This window comes from Saccopteryx bilineata, chromosome 6, assembly GCF_036850765.1.
Source record: "Saccopteryx bilineata isolate mSacBil1 chromosome 6, mSacBil1_pri_phased_curated, whole genome shotgun sequence".
NCBI classification, from domain to species: domain Eukaryota; kingdom Metazoa; phylum Chordata; class Mammalia; order Chiroptera; family Emballonuridae; genus Saccopteryx; species Saccopteryx bilineata.
The window spans coordinates 204,042,105-204,061,591 of record NC_089495.1 but is presented as its reverse complement, the minus strand read 5'-3'; the positions used below and the strand labels follow the sequence as shown (position 1 = coordinate 204,061,591).

General features: G+C 49.2%; 1 protein-coding gene across 1 annotated transcript; it reads left to right on the top strand.

Moving 5' to 3' along the window:
- Positions 1-4,446: 4,446 nt before the first annotated feature.
- On the top strand, positions 4,447-18,964 carry LOC136308153 (BPI fold-containing family A member 3-like). The gene is made up of 7 exons (XM_066235348.1): positions 4,447-4,558; positions 10,231-10,384; positions 13,839-13,946; positions 15,314-15,463; positions 16,656-16,740; positions 17,179-17,242; positions 17,753-18,964. Exons 1-7 carry the CDS (start codon positions 4,447-4,449, stop codon positions 17,785-17,787), a joined length of 708 nt encoding a protein of 235 aa, XP_066091445.1. The 3' UTR covers positions 17,788-18,964.
- The last annotated feature ends 523 nt before the right edge of the window (positions 18,965-19,487 follow it).

Below are 19,487 nucleotides of genomic sequence, written 5' to 3'. Positions count from 1 at the left end.
CACCCACATCCCCCCGAGATACTGCAGGGCCTCCTGGAACTCCATCTTTCCCTCGGTTCCCTTCCTCCAGCACAGGCCACCCCAGGACCCAGAAGAGGCGCCTTCGTCAGCCTTTGTCAAACTCAACATTCCATTCAGAAAGGGACCCCACTCTGCCCCCATCCTAACCCCATTTTTTTAAGGACGTTTGTCTTTTGTTGTTATTGTTTAGAGTTTCATGAAGAGAAGCTGCAAAGGAATGAGGCAGCAAAACACTGCAAGTGGAGGACCCCAATCTCTCCGGATTGAGATTGCCTTGGAGAGATCAGCTATTCAATTTATTTAACAGAAACATGACATCATGCATAAGAAACTAACAAACAGAATACGTGGTACAATTTTATTATTTAGTTTTGCAAAACTGATTACATTGCTCTTGCCCTTTCTGAGACATAAGACCTGCTATCTGATTGCTGACCTGCAGAAAGCTCCAGCAGGACCTTCCCTGATGTGACTGTTGTCAGTCACGTATGCTTGGTCTCGACCTTCACTTCCTCAGGATGGGACCAGAAAGTCATTCAGTGCTTTGGCTTTCCTCCAATAGTCTTTGGGTGAAAGTTCCAGCCTGTATTCTTCTATGATTGTTACACACACACACACACACACACACACACACACACACACACACACACACAGACTGGATAGATGAGTGCCTAAATGAATAATGAACCCTGTTCCTCAGAAGAGTGACGCCCAAAAGAATAGACTAAAGCAGCCCATCGCAGACCTGACTTAATCGGGTGCAGAAATCCACACTTTATGCTCCCCACCCATTCTGCCGCCCCCTGGAGATTGAGAACCTCTGCTTGTGGCTGGGGATCTGGAGCTGCCTTAAAGCCCGGGTAGGATGCTTAAGCAGTCGGGTCACCCCCAGCGACGATGGCTACCTGTGGGCGCTGGTATGCAAAAGCCTGCACAGCCTTCGGTTTGACCCTGAGGGTCAGCTGCAGCCTCCTGGGCACCATGGCCGGGAGCCGCGGGGTCTACAGGGCAGAGGGGCAGCGAGAGACTTCTCACCCAATAGCTCCAGCCACACCCGTCTTCCTCTACCCTCCACTGCCGAGCCCTTCCCCACCTCAGGGCCTTCGTCCTTGCCGTTCACTCTGTCGGGCACACCCTTCCTCTGAATACACTCAAGGCCAACTTCTCCTCCCCTCCTGGCTCAGCTCAAGTGTCCCTTCTCAGAAACGTTCCCCAGCCTTTGTCTGGAGTGGCCACCCTGCCAGTCCCGCCCTCACCCAGCTTTTCCCCGGAATACGGTTTGTAATGATCTATCTATTTCCTCTGGCTCTGTCTCATCGGACTACAAGCTACTGGAGACACAGGATGTTAGAGCCAAGCACGGGGGCTGGCACGGAGCCGGCCCACAGGGAATAATGGTTGAAAATACATTTTTATTTGAATTAATCTTCCTGAAAGCCACTTACCCAGGAGAACTGGAGTTCTAACCTGTGTCTATGGGCACGCCTCCGGAGGACCATGGGAAGGAAGCCTGCTGCTGTGAGCAACATTTTTTGACTTAGTCCATATTTTTTCTGAACAGACAAACCCAATTTTTCTACACATTGTTTTTATAAACACTCCCCCCAAACAAAAGAAGCTTGTTCTAAGGAAAGTTACTGGAATAGTAAAGGAGATTGCTGAGGGGTGAGTTTCGGGGTCTGGCATCTCCATCTTCGCGCAGAGCAGGCTTAGCTCAGTGAATGGGGCCGCCCACGCCAACATCAATGCTATGGTCCTCGTGGGTAGCGCTGTAGGTGCCGCTCAGGAGGGGCGTTGCTCACTCCTCCAGTGCTCTTTCTGGGCAGGGAGGGCACCCGGCTAAGGGGGTAGCCTTTTCCTGAAATGTCTGCTCAAACTCCATCTCGTTAGGGAGGTCTTGTCTCCCATTCCCTCCCTGCCTATTGGCCAGGTCTCCCTTGGCTGTGCCCTCCCACTGGCCCCAATCTGAGCCACACTTCCTAACAGATGCTCCTGGACACGACCTTGAAGACCGTCAGTCTGCGTGGCTGTGTGAGCGCCATGAGGACCAGGCACCTGTCTGCCTGCTCTCCTCTGGATCCCTGCAGTCCGTGGGGCCTGGCCCTTGCTCAGCCCTCATGACTTGAGCTGCTTTGTTCATTTTTTGGATGAAGGAGAGCAAAGCCCACCCTCTGATCAGACCTCCTTCTGCAAGCTTCCCCCAGGCTCTGCATGGGCGGCTCAGCCTCCAGTTATAACTCTTCCCACTTGAAAAGACACTCCCTGGGTGACGCCTTGAAGCTCTGTGCATGTCCAGTGTCCCAGGCGCCGTCTCTGGGTTCTTTGCACTTGGTGTCATTCACTCCTCCAGCTCCCCGGCTTACAGGGGAGGAAGCAGAGGCTCAGAGCAGGGAAGGCGAGGACAAGAACGGCAGCCATCACAGCAACGTGGATGGCAAGCTTGGCCCGAGTGTGGTTCCCTGTTAACCTCACCACAGCCCCGAACTCTGCACTGAGATGGCGCTCCTTCCACAGAGCTGGAAGCTGAGTCTGCAAGAGAGAGCAAGCCGGGGTCTGCATCCTGGTCTGTGTGACTCAGGAACCCACGCTCTTGATGCCGACTGATTGTAAATCACACTGGCTGTTCGTCCAGGACGTCCCGGTGAGCGGTGCCTTTCTGCGACCCTATCAGGCCCCAGGCTCTGAAAGTCTACACCCTCCACACTGTCATTGCTCTAGACTTGGGGGCCCTCGGAACCACACCTTGTGACGGGGTGGAGAGGATGGCCCGCCACCCCACATTCAGCCCTCCAGAAAACCAAGGACAATAGATTTGTTTCTCCCAACAGTGGCCACTCGGCTCCAACTTTCTTAACCAAAAAAAAAAAAAACACCAAAAAAAATCCCTATGGGTCACACATGACCAGGAAGACTAGAAAAGCACATTTCAAAGTAAATGATATTCTACAATCATCCCCAAGGAGAGTGTGAACCCTGAGAGAAGACCTCAAATTGAAAAAGTAATCATGTGTTATGATCTCTTATGAAACTAGAAGTCAAGTGCCCAAGGTGCCCTCCCAGGTTGCTGTGAAATCTGCCAAGGACCCCGCACACCCTCCGCAGCCTGGGGGAGTGAAGAGTCCCTTTGTCTCAGAGCTCCCAGCAGCTATAAACTGTGCGGGGTTCAGTCTCTTAGCCCCGTGTGTCTGCAGGGGAGTGGATGAGGGACAGAGTGGCAGCAGGTGAGGTCAGAGAGAACAGCAGGGGACCCTGCAGGGCCCAGAGCCATTGCAAGAATTTTGGCTTTTACTTTGTTTGCAATGGAAACTTTGGAAGGTTTTGAGCAGAAGAAGCATCATCATCTGATTTATGTCTTTAAACCATTGTTCAGGCTGCTGTGTGACAGAGATGGTGGAGGGGGCAAGAAAAGAAGTGGAGAGACCACCTAGGATGCCCCTGTAATAGTTCAGGAAGCTGTGAGACCACATAGGATGCCCCTGTAATAGTTTTGGCCACGATGGTAGCTGAGGTGGAGTTGTTGGATGTGGTCACATTCTGACAGTGTTGGCAGAATTTCCTAATAGATGGAGCATGAGAGGTGAGGAAACAGGTGGAAGGTGACCCCAAGGGCTGGAGCTGGAGCAACTGGGTGGATTGTGGTGCCAGTTTCTGAGATGATGAGGACAGGGCGATTTGAACTAAACTCTGACTCCCAACCCCAGAGCTACAAGGGAAACCTAATGCTTTGGCTTCAAGACTTTCCGTCCCCCTTCCCTGTATGCTGTGCTCACAACCCATCATTCATTCAGTCATTCTTTCATGCGTTTGTTTTATTTAACGAGAATTCATTAGTAACTATCATGTGGTAAACATGGGAGGCACTGGACACGCCAGGATTAACTAGACTCCACTTCCCCTCAAGAAACTGGTCATCAGGTAAGGGACTGAGAGATCAGCCATCCTCACTCATTCACGTAGTGTCGTTTAGTCACTCAAAAAACGGTCCCTAGCCCATGATGCAAACAAGCATCAGGGAAAGCATTGAGAATGATCTTGCCCTTTAAGAAAGTCCTAGTCTAATTGGAAAGCCTGGGATTTGTTATTCTTGCCCATTTATTCATTCATTTATATATTCACCGAAGAGTCACCAACATCCAGCCTGGGCAGGGTTTGGGACAGGACTCCTGCTGGATGACCCAACAGTGGGTTCTCCTGGCTGTCTCCTAGCAACAAGGCCTCCTGCTAGAGCCCTGGCCGCCCTGCAGGGTTCAACCTGCCCCAACACCATGCGAGCAGCTGCCGGAGCTCGTCAGGACACCTCTCCGCAGCACTCTGAGGGCGGATTCTGGTGCAATCGTCCCACAGAAAACCTCGAGGTCGTCGTCCCAGCGGCCACCCCCGCAGCCATCTGACGCTTCTTGACACCTGCAGCGCCCAAAACCCAAGATGCACCCACTGTGGAGGCTCCAGGTCCTCCTCAGTTTGCTGTTCCTGCATAACCAGCCCTGGCCGGGCCTGGCCGAGGCCCACGTGAACAGCAAATGCACCCTGGCGAGACGTAAGCTAAGCTGCACTCTGCTCTGCCCGCTGTCGCAGGGTGGGTGGGGAAGGCAGCGCCTGGGCCCCATCTCCAACTTTGCTGGATGATCTAGGGTCAGTCATGTACCCCTCTTTCTTTCTTTTATTTTGGACCTCAAAGAAAGTCAATGAGGTAGACTCGAGCATGCATCAATTCATAACACATTGGCATTCTCACGAATAGTGGCGAGGCACCTCTCTTATTTGATTTTATGTTATTTTCCTTTTAATCTCTTAATCTCATTGCCATTCCCTCTTCCTTGGCAGGCACTGCAGAGTGTGTGTGTGTGTTTAAATATGTCCCGATCCTGTAAAACCCACAGAGCTTTGATTTACGTAAATGGCGTTGTCACGTAGATCTCGTTGCTATTGACTGGTTTCAGTGAACGCTGTTGACGTCTGTGGCTTCGGACTGGTGCAGAGTGGTCAGTGAGACTCACCCACTTCACCGCCACTTGTCCATTTCCCTAGGGATGGACACTCCCCTCCACTATAAACTCCTCTGAGATGGACACCCTTGCAGGTGTCCCTGTTAAGACCCGTGGGAGACTGTCCCCGGGATACACCCGGAAGGCGGATGGCGAATGCCATTTAACTGGGATGGCCAGATGGCACTCTAGAATGTCTGTGCCAGTCTGCACTCACTGCAGTAATAACACGCATGCCCAGCTCCCCATGATTCCCCACACGGGAGGGTATCCATCCCTACCAGTCTTCATGGGCTGCATAGCAAGATGCCACAGACCGCGGGGCTTAAACCACAGACATTTCCTCATGGTTCTGGAGGTTAAAAGTCCAAGATCAAGTGTGCCCACAGGGCTGGTTTCTGGTGTAACCTCTTTTCCTGGCTTCTTGCTGTCTGCTCACACGGCCTCTCCCGTGTGTGCACACAGAGAATGTACTCTGGTGTCTCTTTCTCTTATTAGCCCATGGGATTAGGGCCCCACCCTTATGAGTGAATTTAGCCTTAATTACCTCCTTCAAGGTCCTATCTCCAAATACCATCACACTGGTGGTTAAGGCTTCAATATATTAATTCCTGGGGCAGGGAGGTGAGGGGTGGAGGCAAACCTAATTCAGGACATAGCACTGTCTCTCCAATATTTGCCAGTCTAATGTGGACTTTGTGATATCTATTTGTTTTAGCTTGACTTTCTTTAAGAAGTGGGAAATTTGAGCCTCTTCCCATAATTTTGTTAACTGTTTTTTCACTTTTTTGAACTTCTGCACATTTTATTATTTGCATTCCTGGTTTTTTTTTTGTTTGTTTGTTTTTGTTTTTTAAATTTATCCTCTTTGACTTGAGGAGATGTTACTTGATTCTTGACATTAGTCCCTTGCCAGGTTAACTACGGGTTAACATGTCCCCCTCGCGGTCACCTATCAGTGTTGTTGGGAGTTCTTTCATTGAACAGGACTGTTTTCATAGGTACTCAATTTCGTCTTGTGGTTTGTGGCTGATGAGTCAGAGCCCTTGTCCTTACCCCAGGCTTTGTTTTTCCAATAGCTTTAGAGTTTAACCTTTCACGTGTAGGGTTTTAATCCATCTGGAGACTTCTTTATGTACATTTATGTATGTGAGTTAGAGACCAGCCTCACGTCTCTCCAGATAATGAGTTTGTTTTCTCATCTCATTACTAAAGTGTCAAGTTTCCAAACACTCTGATTCCCTTTTGAGTTCTATCTTCTGTGCCTGTGTAATCATTTCTGCAGCAGTAACATAATATTTTAAATACTACATCTTTATAAAATGCGGTTTTATGTAATAGACTTTTATTCTTTGAAATGAATTTTAGAGTGTGTGAGTTCCTAAAAAAAAAATCATCTGGAAATTTGTTTGGGGTCACATTGCATGTGTTTTTTAAATTAGAGAGATTTGGCTTGTTCACAACGGTAGGTCACTCAATCACAAACTTAGTATATCTCTTCCAATTTATTCAGATTGATTTTATATCACTTGGTGAAATTTTAAAGTCCTCTAAATATCTTGAGCTTTGTTAATTTGATTCCTAGAAAGTTTATAATTTTTGTCTCTACAGGATATACAGGGTGAAGCAGAGTGTATTCCGGTATTATTATTTATTAATTATTGTGTTATTTTTCATCCAAACAACTGTAAAGCTACATTTGTCCCAGCGTGTATTGCCTGATTTTTTGTTATATTCTTTAGTTAGTATTACGGGTACTGTGGAGAGGACTGCTGTTGATTTTTGAAAATTAATTTGCTATCTTATTATTTATAATTAGACCTCTATTAGTTCTAATAGTTTGCCTTATTTATGCTATTGGATTTTCTATCTAGCTTGAGGGTTATATCATCTGTAAATAGTGACTGTTTTATCTCTTCAAATTGTATACATCTTGTGCCTTTTTCATATCTTGCCGTATAGCTGCGGCCTTCAATATGAAGGGGAATGTATCTAGAATTCCCCAGGAAACATAGTATTTTCTGTAGGATTTTGGAATATAGTTTTTATCACATTAAGGAAGTCCCCTTATATTCTAGCTTTCTGAATTTCTCTTAATATTAAATCAATATTGGCCTTTAATAAGTGTTTTTCTGCATCTAAAAATTAATATTTTTTTCTCTAGTCCATTAATATGTCAAATGTACTCATAGACTTTCTGTTGTTAAAGCTATCCTGGCACTTCTAGAATAAATATGATATTTTAATAATGTATATTTTATAAGGTACTAGAATGATCTATTTATAGTGTGCTATAATGTATCCTACTAATTTATGATATTTTATAATGTAATATATTTTAATAATGTACTGTAACATATTAGATTTCTTGGCTGATAATTTATTTAGAATTTTAGCAAATGTTTTGTACATAAAATTGATGTATAACTTACTGTCCTTGAGCTTAGAAAAATTGTACTAGCTTCATAAAATGAAATTGGCATTTTTTTATTTTCTTTCACAACGACCTTTCTGTAAAAGTTTGGTAAAACTTTTCCACAAACCATCTAGATCAAAATTGTTCAGGAAATGAGATCTTCAATGGCAATTTCTATTTCTTAATAGTTACAGATTATCACTGTTTCCTGTTTTCCTTCATCACAATTTGGCAATGTCATGGTTAGCTCTAACTGTATCCATTTAATTTGGTTTATATCAAATATATGCATGCATAGTTATGAGCCCAAGGATCCTCATCTGTAAAATGGGTGCAGCTAGAACGCTATTACCTGGGCTGCTTTTGAGACTCAATGAAAAAAAATATATGCCAGGGGTCCCCAAACTTTTTACACAGGGGGCCAGTTTACTGTCCCTCAGACAGTTGGAGGGCCAGACTATAAAAAAAACTATGAACAAATCCCTATGCACACTGCACATATCTTATTTTAAAGTAAAAAAAACAAAACGGTAACAAATACAATATTTAAAATAAAGAACAAGTAAATTTAAATCAACAAACTGACCAGTATTTCAATGGAAACTATGAGCCTGCTTTTGGTTAATGAGATGGTCAATGTCGGATTCCATATTTATCACTGCTAGCCGTAACAAGTGATATGACGCGCTTCCAGAGCCATGATGTGTGTGTCCTGCGTCACTGGAAGTAGTACTGTATGTGAGCAACACCGCGCTTTGTGGTGCCGCCACACACAGTACTCCAGGAGCACAGGATACGGATGCATCCTGTGCTCCTCTCACTGACCACCAATGAAAGAGGTGCTCCTTCTGGAAGTGCAGCGGGGGCCGGATAAATGACCTCAGGGGGCTGCATGTGGCCTGCGGGCCGTAGGTTGGGGACCCCTGGTATACGCACAGCGCTTTTCTAACTGCAACTATGTTTATGGCTACAACCACCTCTCACGTATCAGTGCTTAGCTACAAATAACAGAAAACCTAACTCGACCTGGCTCTAGCAAGAAAAACAGTCACTTCCCAGAACTGAAAGTCACAGGCAAGGCCAGCTGCAGGTCAGGTTCAGTCAGCAGCTCAAAGCTGCCATTCAGAACCGGATTTGGTCCATTTCCCTTAGTGCTGTCAGCATCATGATTTCATCCTCAGGCTGCTGGTTTCCAGTACGGTAGGAAATGGTGGCCGGTGGCCTTGGAACTGCAGACTGTCTTGTTCCTTTCCACTGGAAGAAAAAGAAAGAAACCTCCTCCTCAAACATGAAATCCAAGATCTTCTGTTTAGTCTGATAAGACCAACCTGGGTCACAGGACAACTTTGAACCTGAAAGAGTCACCATGCGATGGTGGTTCAGATGATTAACAGCCTCACCTGGACCAGGAAATGGAGATAGTGCCTGAATCAAAACAGAGTTTGGATGGAAATGACAGGATGGTTGAATGGAAGGAAAGATGGAAAGATGGATGGGTTGATAGATGGGTGGGTGGATGGATGGCTGGATGCATGGAATGGATGGATGGATGGATGGATGGATGGATGGATGGATGGATGGAAGGATATATAAATGGATGGACTATTAGACTTTCAACTAGTAGTGTCTGTTGCTCACCAATTCCCAACTGGCTGGGAACAGCTGCTTAAAGGGGATGTGCTGGTTGAAGTTTCACCCATGCAAGAGCCCATCATAGATGCAGATCACAGTAGATGTTGGTTGAAGATTAAAATAGGTGGGCAAATCAGGAGAGAAAAAATGTCAACCCTCTCACACCACACCTGACATAAATCATCATTAACTAAACATTATAAGAGTTCTAGGCATACTTATAGTCTCACTCTATCTTTGAAACTACTTAGTTAATTATGTCTCTCCTACCACACAGAAAGCTGGTCTGTGTCTTTGCCCAGCACAAGGCCTGACACCCAGTAGACACTCAGTAAATATTCCTTGGATGACTGTCCCCAATGTTCCTCACAAGAATCCTGTGAGATGGGTATGATTACTGTCCCTATCACACAGATGAGGAAGTTCAGAATCAGGGAGGTAGCAGAGCTAAGAGTTGAACCCAGATCTGTGGCTCCAGACACACCTTTAGTTTACAGGCATCAGAAACAGGGGGTGCTGAACAGGGGTCGGGAGCCGGCCTCGGGGGGAGGAGGGTGTGGTGCAACAATGGCTCCCGCTGCTCTGCAGTGGCCCAGAGCGCGGGTCCTGATCATAGAAAGGGTCAAGTCAGTGAAATAGGTGCGTCCCGTGGGGAGCGCTGAGGGTTGTTAGATCCGTACCCTGACTCTGAGCAGCAGAGTCTGGATCCAAAGGAGGCAGAACTTAGACATGTCCACAGCTCTCAACTCCCCTTCCCTTTAGAAGTGCGTTGTTTTCTGCCGGGAGCTGCACTCTGTCCTGCAGTTTATGTTGGGTGTGGTGTGAGAGGGTTGACATTTCTTCTCTCCTGATTTGCCCACCTATTTTAATCTTCAAGCAGCATCCACTGTGATCTGCATCTATGATAGGCTCTGGCACTGGTGAAACTTCAACCAGCATATCCCCTTTAGCAGCTGTTCCCGGCCAGACCCTCTGAGGAATGTCACATCGCCCCTGCACAGCCGAACCTCACAGATGAAGAATGTGGATCCTGGGGTTGGGGGCCGGGTGGTGGCATGCACGCAATCTCACAGCAAGGAGTGGGTGCCCCAGCCTGCAACTCTGACCTCCCGATTGCAAGTCCTCTGCCTTGTCTGTGACCTTGTACAATGTCACTGATCCCTCCTCTGTTTCCAGTTATTACCCTGGGCCTCATGAAGCACAACGCAGAGGGCCGGATTCGGAACATCTGCCTCCTGGACAGTCTGAAGGCCTCCGGGCAGGTGGCCCCAGGCATGGTGGGCTGGCTAACCGGTGGTGGCACGAGCCTCCAGGAGCAGCGAGAAGGCAGGTGAGACCCTGAACCCCAACCCTGGGACTCTTTACAGAGCTCTGGGTCATAGGGGAGAGCTGGGGAATGGAAGTACACAGTCTGGGAAGAGAGAAGGAAGAAAGATTGGAACAAGGAGATGTCAGGCCCAATACGAGAATGAGTAGGGTCACATACAAGGGGTATTTGGAGAGGCAGTGTAGCAAAGTAAGTAGGAATGAAGGGTTAGGAGTAAAAGTTTCTCACTGAAATCTTAGCTCTGGCTCTGGCTGGTTGGTTCAGCGGTAGAGCATTGGCTAATCGACGCTGTGGAAGTCCCGGGTTCGATTACCAGTCAGGGTACACAGGAGAAGTGACCCCCTGCTTCTCCCTTCTACCCATCTCTCTCTTTCTTCTCTCTCTTTCTCTCTACTCCTCCTCCAGCTGTTGTAAAGTAATGTTCCGCCGGGTTTATGTAGAGATACTCAGTCCAAATGAATTTTTAAGAAGTTTTATTAAAAGGAGGAGATTTATTTATATGCCGGCCGCATGTGACAAACATGGGGCATATCTGACCCAAATTGTGCAGTCTCAAATATAGCCTTGAAGTAGGTTATATACCCTTGATCACACACAGGTTAGCAGGAAAAGGAGGAGGAGGGGAAGATGACATAATCATTAGCCAGCTTATAACATTCGCCTAGAAAATTTATAAAAATATTTCTACATATTAAAACTTATAAGGTAACATATAGTGAAAAATGTTGTTTTATATATTGAAAGACATTCCCAAATCATTTCGTGTTCATTTGCCATCCTTTGTCTAGAGCAGTGGCAGTCAACCTGGTCCCTACCGCCCACTAGTGGGCGTTCCAGCTTTCATGGTGGGCGGTAGCGGAGCCACTAAAGTATAAATAAAAAGATAGATTTAACTATAGTAAGTTGTTTTATAAAGATTGATTCTGCCAAAGTTAGCGAAAGTCTGACATAATGTACTTGGTAAGTAATTATTATTATATGCTTTAACTTGCTGTCACTCTGCTTTATGAATTTTAAAAAGTAAAGTTACTTCCCTACTTTATAAATCACCATTATTACGGTGGAACCAGTGGGCGGTTAGAAAATGTTAGTACTAACAGAGATACAGAAGTGGGCGGTAGGTATACAAAGGTGGACTGCCCCTGGTCTGGAGGTGTATACATCAACTATAGGCCTTCAGGATGGGAGGGGGAGCCCGCATGGCTCCAGGGGATGAGCACCCATTAAAGAAGGAAAGAAAGGAGAGGAAAAGGGCTCGCTCAGTCTGTCTTCCCTTCCCACGCACGAGGCCAGGTGTTTATCCTCTTCCTCACAGGTGTGGGGGAAGGGAGGGAATTCAAGTTTCTTCTCCACTTCCACTCTAAACTCAGCACAAAATTTCTCTATGTATACCACAATGCTGTCGTCCATCCTGAGTTGGTGCAGATCACACACAAGTATAAAACATATATTTACAAAATCTCTCCGTATGCGTAGCCCAAATTAGAAAATGCCCTTTAAGCTTCCTAGTAAAAGCGGGATTCCTACACAGTATGTCTTGGCAAGTCAGGAAACTTTCACATTTCTCTCCCCTCACTCTCTACAGAAAAGAGAGGACAGGAAACCTGACTCCTCCTCCTAAAATATTAATATTAATTTTTCTATTCTTTGGTACCTTGCCACACATCCATGGCTCATTCTAGCAAGTTGGCCCTGGGCACTAAGGACGGCACCATGGCCTTGCCTCAGGCGCTTGCTTGCCGAACAACAAACAATGGCCCCAGATGGGCAGAGCATCACCCCATACAGGACTTTCTGGGTGGATCCCGATCAGGGCACATGTGGGATTCTGTCTCTTTCTCTCTCTGCCTTTCAGTTCAAAGAAATAAAATAAAATCTTGGCTCTGACACCAACCTTGGGGAAAACGGTGGACTGCTTTGGCCTCACTATAACGTGGGTGCCCAGAGGGCAGCTGGCTAAACATCTGGTGCCAAAGGAACTCAGGACTGGAGTCAGGCATGTGAACCTCACATTACTGCTTGATGGCTGTGTGACTCTGGCCAAGGCATCTGAGCTGTCTAACCTTCAGCCATGAGTCTGCCTCAGTGAAATGGTCATGATTGTCCCTGTTGCTGGCAGTTTGGGGGTTTTCTCTGCCACACATGGTGGGTGCATGGCCATCAGTAGGTACAATCACCCTCACAGAACTGGGCCTGTCCTGTTCACCTCCATTTCCATGCCTCCCTCCTGAGGGGTGCAGGCCTCCCCAGATCCCCAGGCTCAAAGCTCTTCGGCCCCAGCACGCCATTATTCCAGCCCGCTGTGCCAGGGGCTCCCTTCTCTCTGCCTCCAATCCCCTCTCTCTCCATTTTAGTGGGGCCACCCCTCACCAGCAGGGTGTTCCTGGATGGGTGCAGCTACGATCACCTCCTTTCATGCATTCCTTAAACAACTGTCACAAATATTTATAGAGCACTTAATGTGTAACAGGACCTGGGCTGGGTACTGAGTACACAGCTATGAGCAAGACACACAGTCACTGCCTTTTGAAATCTTATTCCTCATTCGTGAGATAGGCCATGAAAGTAAATAACCAATGGCAGGTGGAGGGAGATGAAGGCCATTTTATCAAGGTAAAGGGTGAGTGAGAGGGCCCATCAAGAAGACCCATGCAAAAGTAACCCTTAGGAATAAACCGGAATGAAGAAGCATGTGACGTAAGAGGCATGCGGGTGGGGAGGGGAGCTGGAAAGGCCCGGAAGTAAGAGAGAAATCGGTGTGTTTGAGAAAAAGCACAGGTCCTGCGTGGCCAGGTGAGCAAGACGGCAGGTGAGGCTGGGCCCTGCAGGTCTCGGGGGCTGTGGTGCGAAGTTCGGGTTCTAACCAAGGACAGTGAGAAACTCGCGGAGAATGTTCAGTGAGAGGGGAGTTAGGCCCCTTGGGCTGCCCCAGGGAGAGGTCTATAGAGAGGCCAAGGTCACGCCGGAAGCCCGGAGAAACTAGAGTGTCTCCAAATAAGCAGTGATGGTCACCGGGACCTGGAGAAGGTGACAGAGGAGGGTGTGTTTTACAAGCAGAGACAACACGACTTGCTGATGGTTTCTATGTGGAGATGAGGAGAGGAGGCCATCAACTGCGCCTGAGGTTTGTGCTTGGGCGGCCTGGTAGGTGCTGGGGTCACCTGCCGAGCGAGGCAGGCGTGGTGTGAGAACAGGCCTGCGGTCTGGGTCTGCGGCTGGCTGTGGGTCACGGATATCGGTACAACCGTGTGGAGTGTCAGGACACTCGGGACAGCTGTGAGGACTTGCAGCCAGGGCTCCCAGTGGTGGCTCTTGCCCACAGAGCGTCTATAAAAGGCTCTGACTTCAAACGCACTGCCAGGCCCTTGTGACAGGTGGCCGGCCTTGTCTGTCAGCCCAAGGCCTTGCTATCTGGTTTCCGTCCCCCCTGCGGGACCTCTGCTCTTTCTCTGTGTAGCGCCAACATCACCAACATTCAGCTGGACTATGGCGGGATCCAGATGTCCTTCCACAAGGAGCAGGTCTCGACAAACATCTCACTTGAATTTGACATTGACTTGAGACTGTAAGTCATACAGACAGAGGGTCTGGGGTCCCTCCTGCTCACTGGGGACCTGGGAGCTGGGATGTGGGGTGGGGAAGAGAATGTGGCCACCTGTGGCACCCAGTTTTTTCTAACCCCGACCTGGTTTGAAACTCACTCGCTGTGTGACCTTGGATAAGTCACTTCACGCCTCTGAGCCTTAGTTCCTGCAACTGAAATGTGGATGGCAACCATCGATCTGTGGAGGCAGATCATTTGCTCGTTTAAACCTGTGTTTAATGACATGGACAAAAGGAAAGTGGTTGCCAGAAGGAGAGGGTGAGGGGAAGGGAGTAAAGACGGACAAATATAGGGAGAGGGGAAATGATTTGACTTTGGGAAATGGGCACACACCACAACAAACAGTTTGATGTTCACCTGAAATCTATGCATTGTGTTTGACCTATGTCACGCCATTAAATTTCATTTCTAAGAGAGAGAAAAAGAGCAAAGCAATTACAAGAATAAAATAAAACAAACCTATGTGAGTTCACCACACTGATTTAAAAAAGGAGAAACAGTATGAATAAAAAAGAATTCTCCAAATAAAAAAGGAGAAACAGGCCCTGGCCGGTTGGCTCAGCGGTAGAGCGTCGGCCTAGCGTGCGGAGGACCCGGGTTCAATTCCCGGCCAGGGCACACAGGAGAAGCGCCCATTTGCTTCTCCACCCCTCCGCCGCGCCTTCCTCTCTGTCTCTCTCTTCCCCTCCCGCAGCCAAGGCTCCATTGGAGCAAAGATGGCCCGGGCGCTGGGGATGGCTCTGTGGCCTCTGCCTCAGGCGCTAGAGTGGCTCTGGTCGCAACATGGCGACACCCAGGATGGGCAGAGTATCGCCCCCTGGTGGGCAGAGTGTCGCCCCTGGTGGGCGTGCTGGGTGGATCCCGGTCGGGCGCATGCGGGAGTCTGTCTGACTGTCTCTCCCTGTTTCCAGCTTCAGAAAAATGACAAAAAAAAAAAGGAGAAACACTGTGTCTCATCACCCTTCCCTTCCTTTAACATCCTTTAAGGTCCACTGTCCCCAAGGAAAAGGGGGCTACAGCTAAACAGTAAAACTATTTTTAAAAAGAGGAGTAAACTCTCAACCTTTGCATTCCCAAAGGCCCCCCAATCTGGTCTGTATAAAGGATTTTCAGAAGCCACAGTGGCTAATAGCAGTTTTCTCTTTAATCACTGCCCGCAGGATTTACCATGCGGGGGTATGGTGCCCCTCTGGGCCGGTTTGTTGAAATGACTCCGTGTGGACAGTGCTGTCCACGTGGAGAGCCACTCTTCATGTTGATTGCCTCCACCTCCTGCTCTTTCTCTGTCTCCTGTCCTCTCCTCTCCTCCTCTCTCTCATCCCCAGAAGTCCCTTCAATAACAAGACTGTGAAGACACATGCACGCATGAACCTCGCTGTGGAGTTCTGGCTGGAGAAAGACGAGTTTGGCCGGAGGGATCTGGTGATAGGCCATTGCCTCGTGGAACCCAGCAGTGTCCACACCATGGGCCTCACTGAGTAAGGTCCCCACTGGTCCTCCTCTGGGCTGGGCCCCTTCCTGTGGCCACATGTCCTCACCACCTCCTGGGTGAACTTTCTGCAGGACCTGGTCCTCCTGCCTCCCAGTGATGCCCCACCCTCTTCACAGAAAGAAACCAGGCTCCTCTCTTCCCCACCCCTGCAGCCCACCTCCACCCGCTCCCATCAGGAACTCCTGGCAGACCCCCTCCTTTCCCCCCCACTCCCCTCGCTCCATCCTGCGCTGTCCCAGCTCCTGGGTCGCTCCCTGGGCCATTGCAGGAGCGTGCTCCGGCGGCCCCTGGCTGGACCTCACCTCCTTCACTCCGTGCTCCGGCAGCAGAAGTCACTTTCTAGTCCAGTGTCTGGCTGTGTCCTCCAGCCCCTGCCCCACACCTCCCAGGGGTCCTCCAGTGCCCTGTGGATGAAGAGCCAACTCCTGGACGTCACTCTAGGCCCCACTTGTCCTCTCCGCTGCCCCACCCTGCTCCACGCTGCAGCCCTCTGCCCTGTAGTCTCTCTGAAGGACCCGCCCCTCCATCAACACACCGTGTATTTTCACACAGCTGTGCCTTTGCACATGCGGATCCTTTGGCTGGAATGCTCTGACCTTCTTCTTTAAGGCTCCTTCTCATCACTCATTCATTCAACAAATGTTTACTGAGAACCTACTATACCAGGCCCAGCATGCGTGATCGTAGGGATACAACAGTGATCAGACAGAAAAGTAAAAATCCATAGCTAAATGAAGACCTACACCCTGGCCAACCAAGTCTGTCAACCTCAACAGACAGTGAGTCCCTAGGAGGCAAAACTTAGGTCTGATTTCTCTCCGTAATTCCAAAATGCTGAAAACAGCAAAATTCTCAGGGGACGACCATTCACTGATTCATCAGACAGTCACCGAGTGCCTAGGTCACGCCAGACATTCGAGGACAGGGCGGTGCAGGGAGAAGACAGTGGACTCGGGAGCTCTGCTGACCTGGTTCTGACCTCATCGATGCTAACTAGCTGTGTGACCTTGGACAGGTCACATTGCTTCTCTGAAGAGCCCCTTTGACTGCGCCTGACCACAGTGCCTCTTGTTCTACAGGGCCAGCTGCGCAGTAATGTGTAACCTGTATCTAACACAGAGCACTTGGTACTATTTCGCCTGTATTTATCTGTTCTGTACCTCTACCTCTCTCCCCAGAGATATCGCACCCAAGATGAAACATTTTCTCAACGATTTTAGACAAAAACTGGAGAAAGTTATCCCACATATGATAGAAGATCAGGTAAGCTGGAGAAATATATTTTGGCCTCGGGCATCCTTCGCTCTGAGGGTCAGGGGAAGTTTAGCAAAGAGTTTCAAACCCTGAGCTTTTAAAACCTGAAAAACTTCAATTAAAATGGTCAGTTCTGCCACCTTCTGGCTGTGGGTCCTTGGGGAAGTGATGCCGTCTCCCAGAGCCTCAGTTCCCCATCAGTAGCACGGGTCCGATCCCAGTCCCCATCTCCTAGAGATGTCTGAGGACTCCGGCAGTAAGACGTGGAAGTGCTGTGTGCATAGCACCAGTGGGCAGTTGGACTCAGAACAGGGAAGCTGAGCTCCTTTTCCCTCGATTCTCTGTGGGAATCCCATGGAGGACGGAGTCTAAGCTTCCAGCCACGGGCCCTGTAGCTTCCTGTTCCCAGCTCCTGACCGGGCCCTTCTCTCTGTGCTGCCCGTCCAGGTGTGTCCTCTGATGGGTGAAGTCCTCCGGCAGTTGGACGTGAAGCTGGTGAAAAGCCTCATGGGTGAGTGTCTGTGTCCATCCAAGGAGGACTCAGGACGGGTCAATGGCAAACAGAGGTGCCCCCACGGGGGCTCCCAGCGAACCTACTGAGGGTGAAGTGTCCGTACTTTAGAGGTGACGACGTTGCTGTCCCCCAAGAGAGCTGGGACAGCAGAGGGCACGCCTACAAGCAGCCTGGGCCTCCTCAAGTCACTCACACCTCCAAATTACCAGAGGTTATAGCTTCTGCACTCAACCCTTTAGGGAGCACACGGGCACCACCCCAGACCTGAGACCGCCCACTCCAGCTGCAGTTTAACAGATCCAGTCCCCGCCCTCAGGGAGCCAGCCCTGTCTGGTGAATGGACGACAACCGGAAGTGAAGGCTTAGCTATCATTTGGAAAGGGTTGTGATAGGGCTGCTCTGGGCACCTGCCCTTGGTGGGCATGGCTGGTGCGTCTTCTCCACTGTGGGCCCGGGAGGTGGCGCAGCGTACAAGGTGGTGCCTGAGGCTTACCCTTCTCCTTGCAGAGCAGGGTGCCGCGCATGCGCTCAGCCAGCTGTGAGCCCGGCCGGCCCTCCGCGCGCCTGGGTCTGGTGCTCCGCTGCCGACTGGTGATCAGAGGAGATTCCAGGTCTTAGAGCGGTGCTGCCGCTGCCCTGAAAACCTTTCCCACAGACCCTCTGGACATCCTGTTTTCTTCCATAATAAATTGTAGCTCTGAAGCTGCAGAGGTCCCCTTGCCTGGGCCCGGAGTCCGGGTTCCAGGAGTAAAGACCTGACGAAGGCGTATCCTGAGACAGAATATACCTGGGTTTGCTCAACAGCCCAGAAATCCCAGATAAAACTTGCTCTTCCTGTATTTTGCAGCCGGAAGCCCGTCCACAGATGCGCTCATCAATGTAGAGAGGGTCCTGTTGAGATTTCCCATTCCCTCACTCATAGAACCCACATGTATTGAGCAGCTACCATGTACCAAGCCCTTTGCTGAGCTCCAAGGGAGTGTCAGCGGAAGAGAGTAAGCGTTGGCATCAGACATATCTGAGTTCAGGTTCAGTTTCCCCAAGAGAAGGTGCCGTGAAGGTCTGGACCAAGCGCACGGGGTTCCGTGCCTTCCATCCCCCACCAGAGGGCGGGCACGCAGCGCAAGCTCCGCGGGTTGCTGAGATGAAATGAGCGAAGGACTCCTGGTCTTAGGATTCACTACCTGGGTTTGGGACAAGGCACTTGACCTCTTGGTCTTCCTCACTTGTGAAATGGAAAAGCTTACAGGGTGTGGAGCATCAGGAGCCTTCACGCTGCTGGTGGAGGGGAGTTGTGCCACAGCCCTTATAACACTGGGCGGCAGCTGCATCTCCTGAAGTTCAACATGTGACACAACGCCTCTCTAAGGTTTGTGTGCAACAGAAACACGTGCGCGTGGGCAGCACGAGACATCTACAGGATTGCTCGTAGCAGCAGTGGTCATATGGCCCCAAAAAGCTCCCTAAAGGCCCATCAGAAGAATGCATAAACAGAGATCTTGGGGGATAGTCCCCCAGCAGAATCTCCACAGTGATGAATACGACCTACAGCTACACAGTCGCAGAGATCATCTCACACACCTCATGACGCCAGACACAGAGCACCTGGTGTCGCAGCCCCCACTCACATGACGCTCAAAACAGCAAAACGAATCTATGCTGTTAAGAGGTCAAGAAACTGGTTATGGCTGGGGAGGGGGTCAGTGACTGGGAAGGGCTTGAGAGGTAATCTTCTGTTGTTTCTGGACCAGGGTGCCGATCGTGGGGAGGGTGTTCCGTTTGTGACAATTCCTGAGCTCTTCAGTTAGGTGCATTTCCTTTTATAGATTATCCTTTAACAAAAATTGTTTCTAAATAAACATATTTACCATGCAAGATGTTTGTCAGCGTACATGAAAAGCCACTTGCAACATGTTTAGCCTATGCCAAGTCCGTAAGGCAGCGGTTCTCAACCTGTGGGTCGCAACCCCGGCGGGGGTCGAACGACCAAAACACAGGGCGTCGCCTAAAGCCATTGGAAAATACATATTTATTATACAATATATTTTTAAATAAAATATGTATTTCCGATGGCTTTAGGCGACACCTGTGTTTTGGTCGTTCGACACCCCCCCCCAGGGTCTCGACCCACAGGTTGAGAACCGCTGCTGTAGGGTATGTTATTAGACATCATTTAACTCGTTGTTAATCATTTGGTTAATGACCATTCAATTCTTAAATATGAATTCTCAGCCTCTCTCCC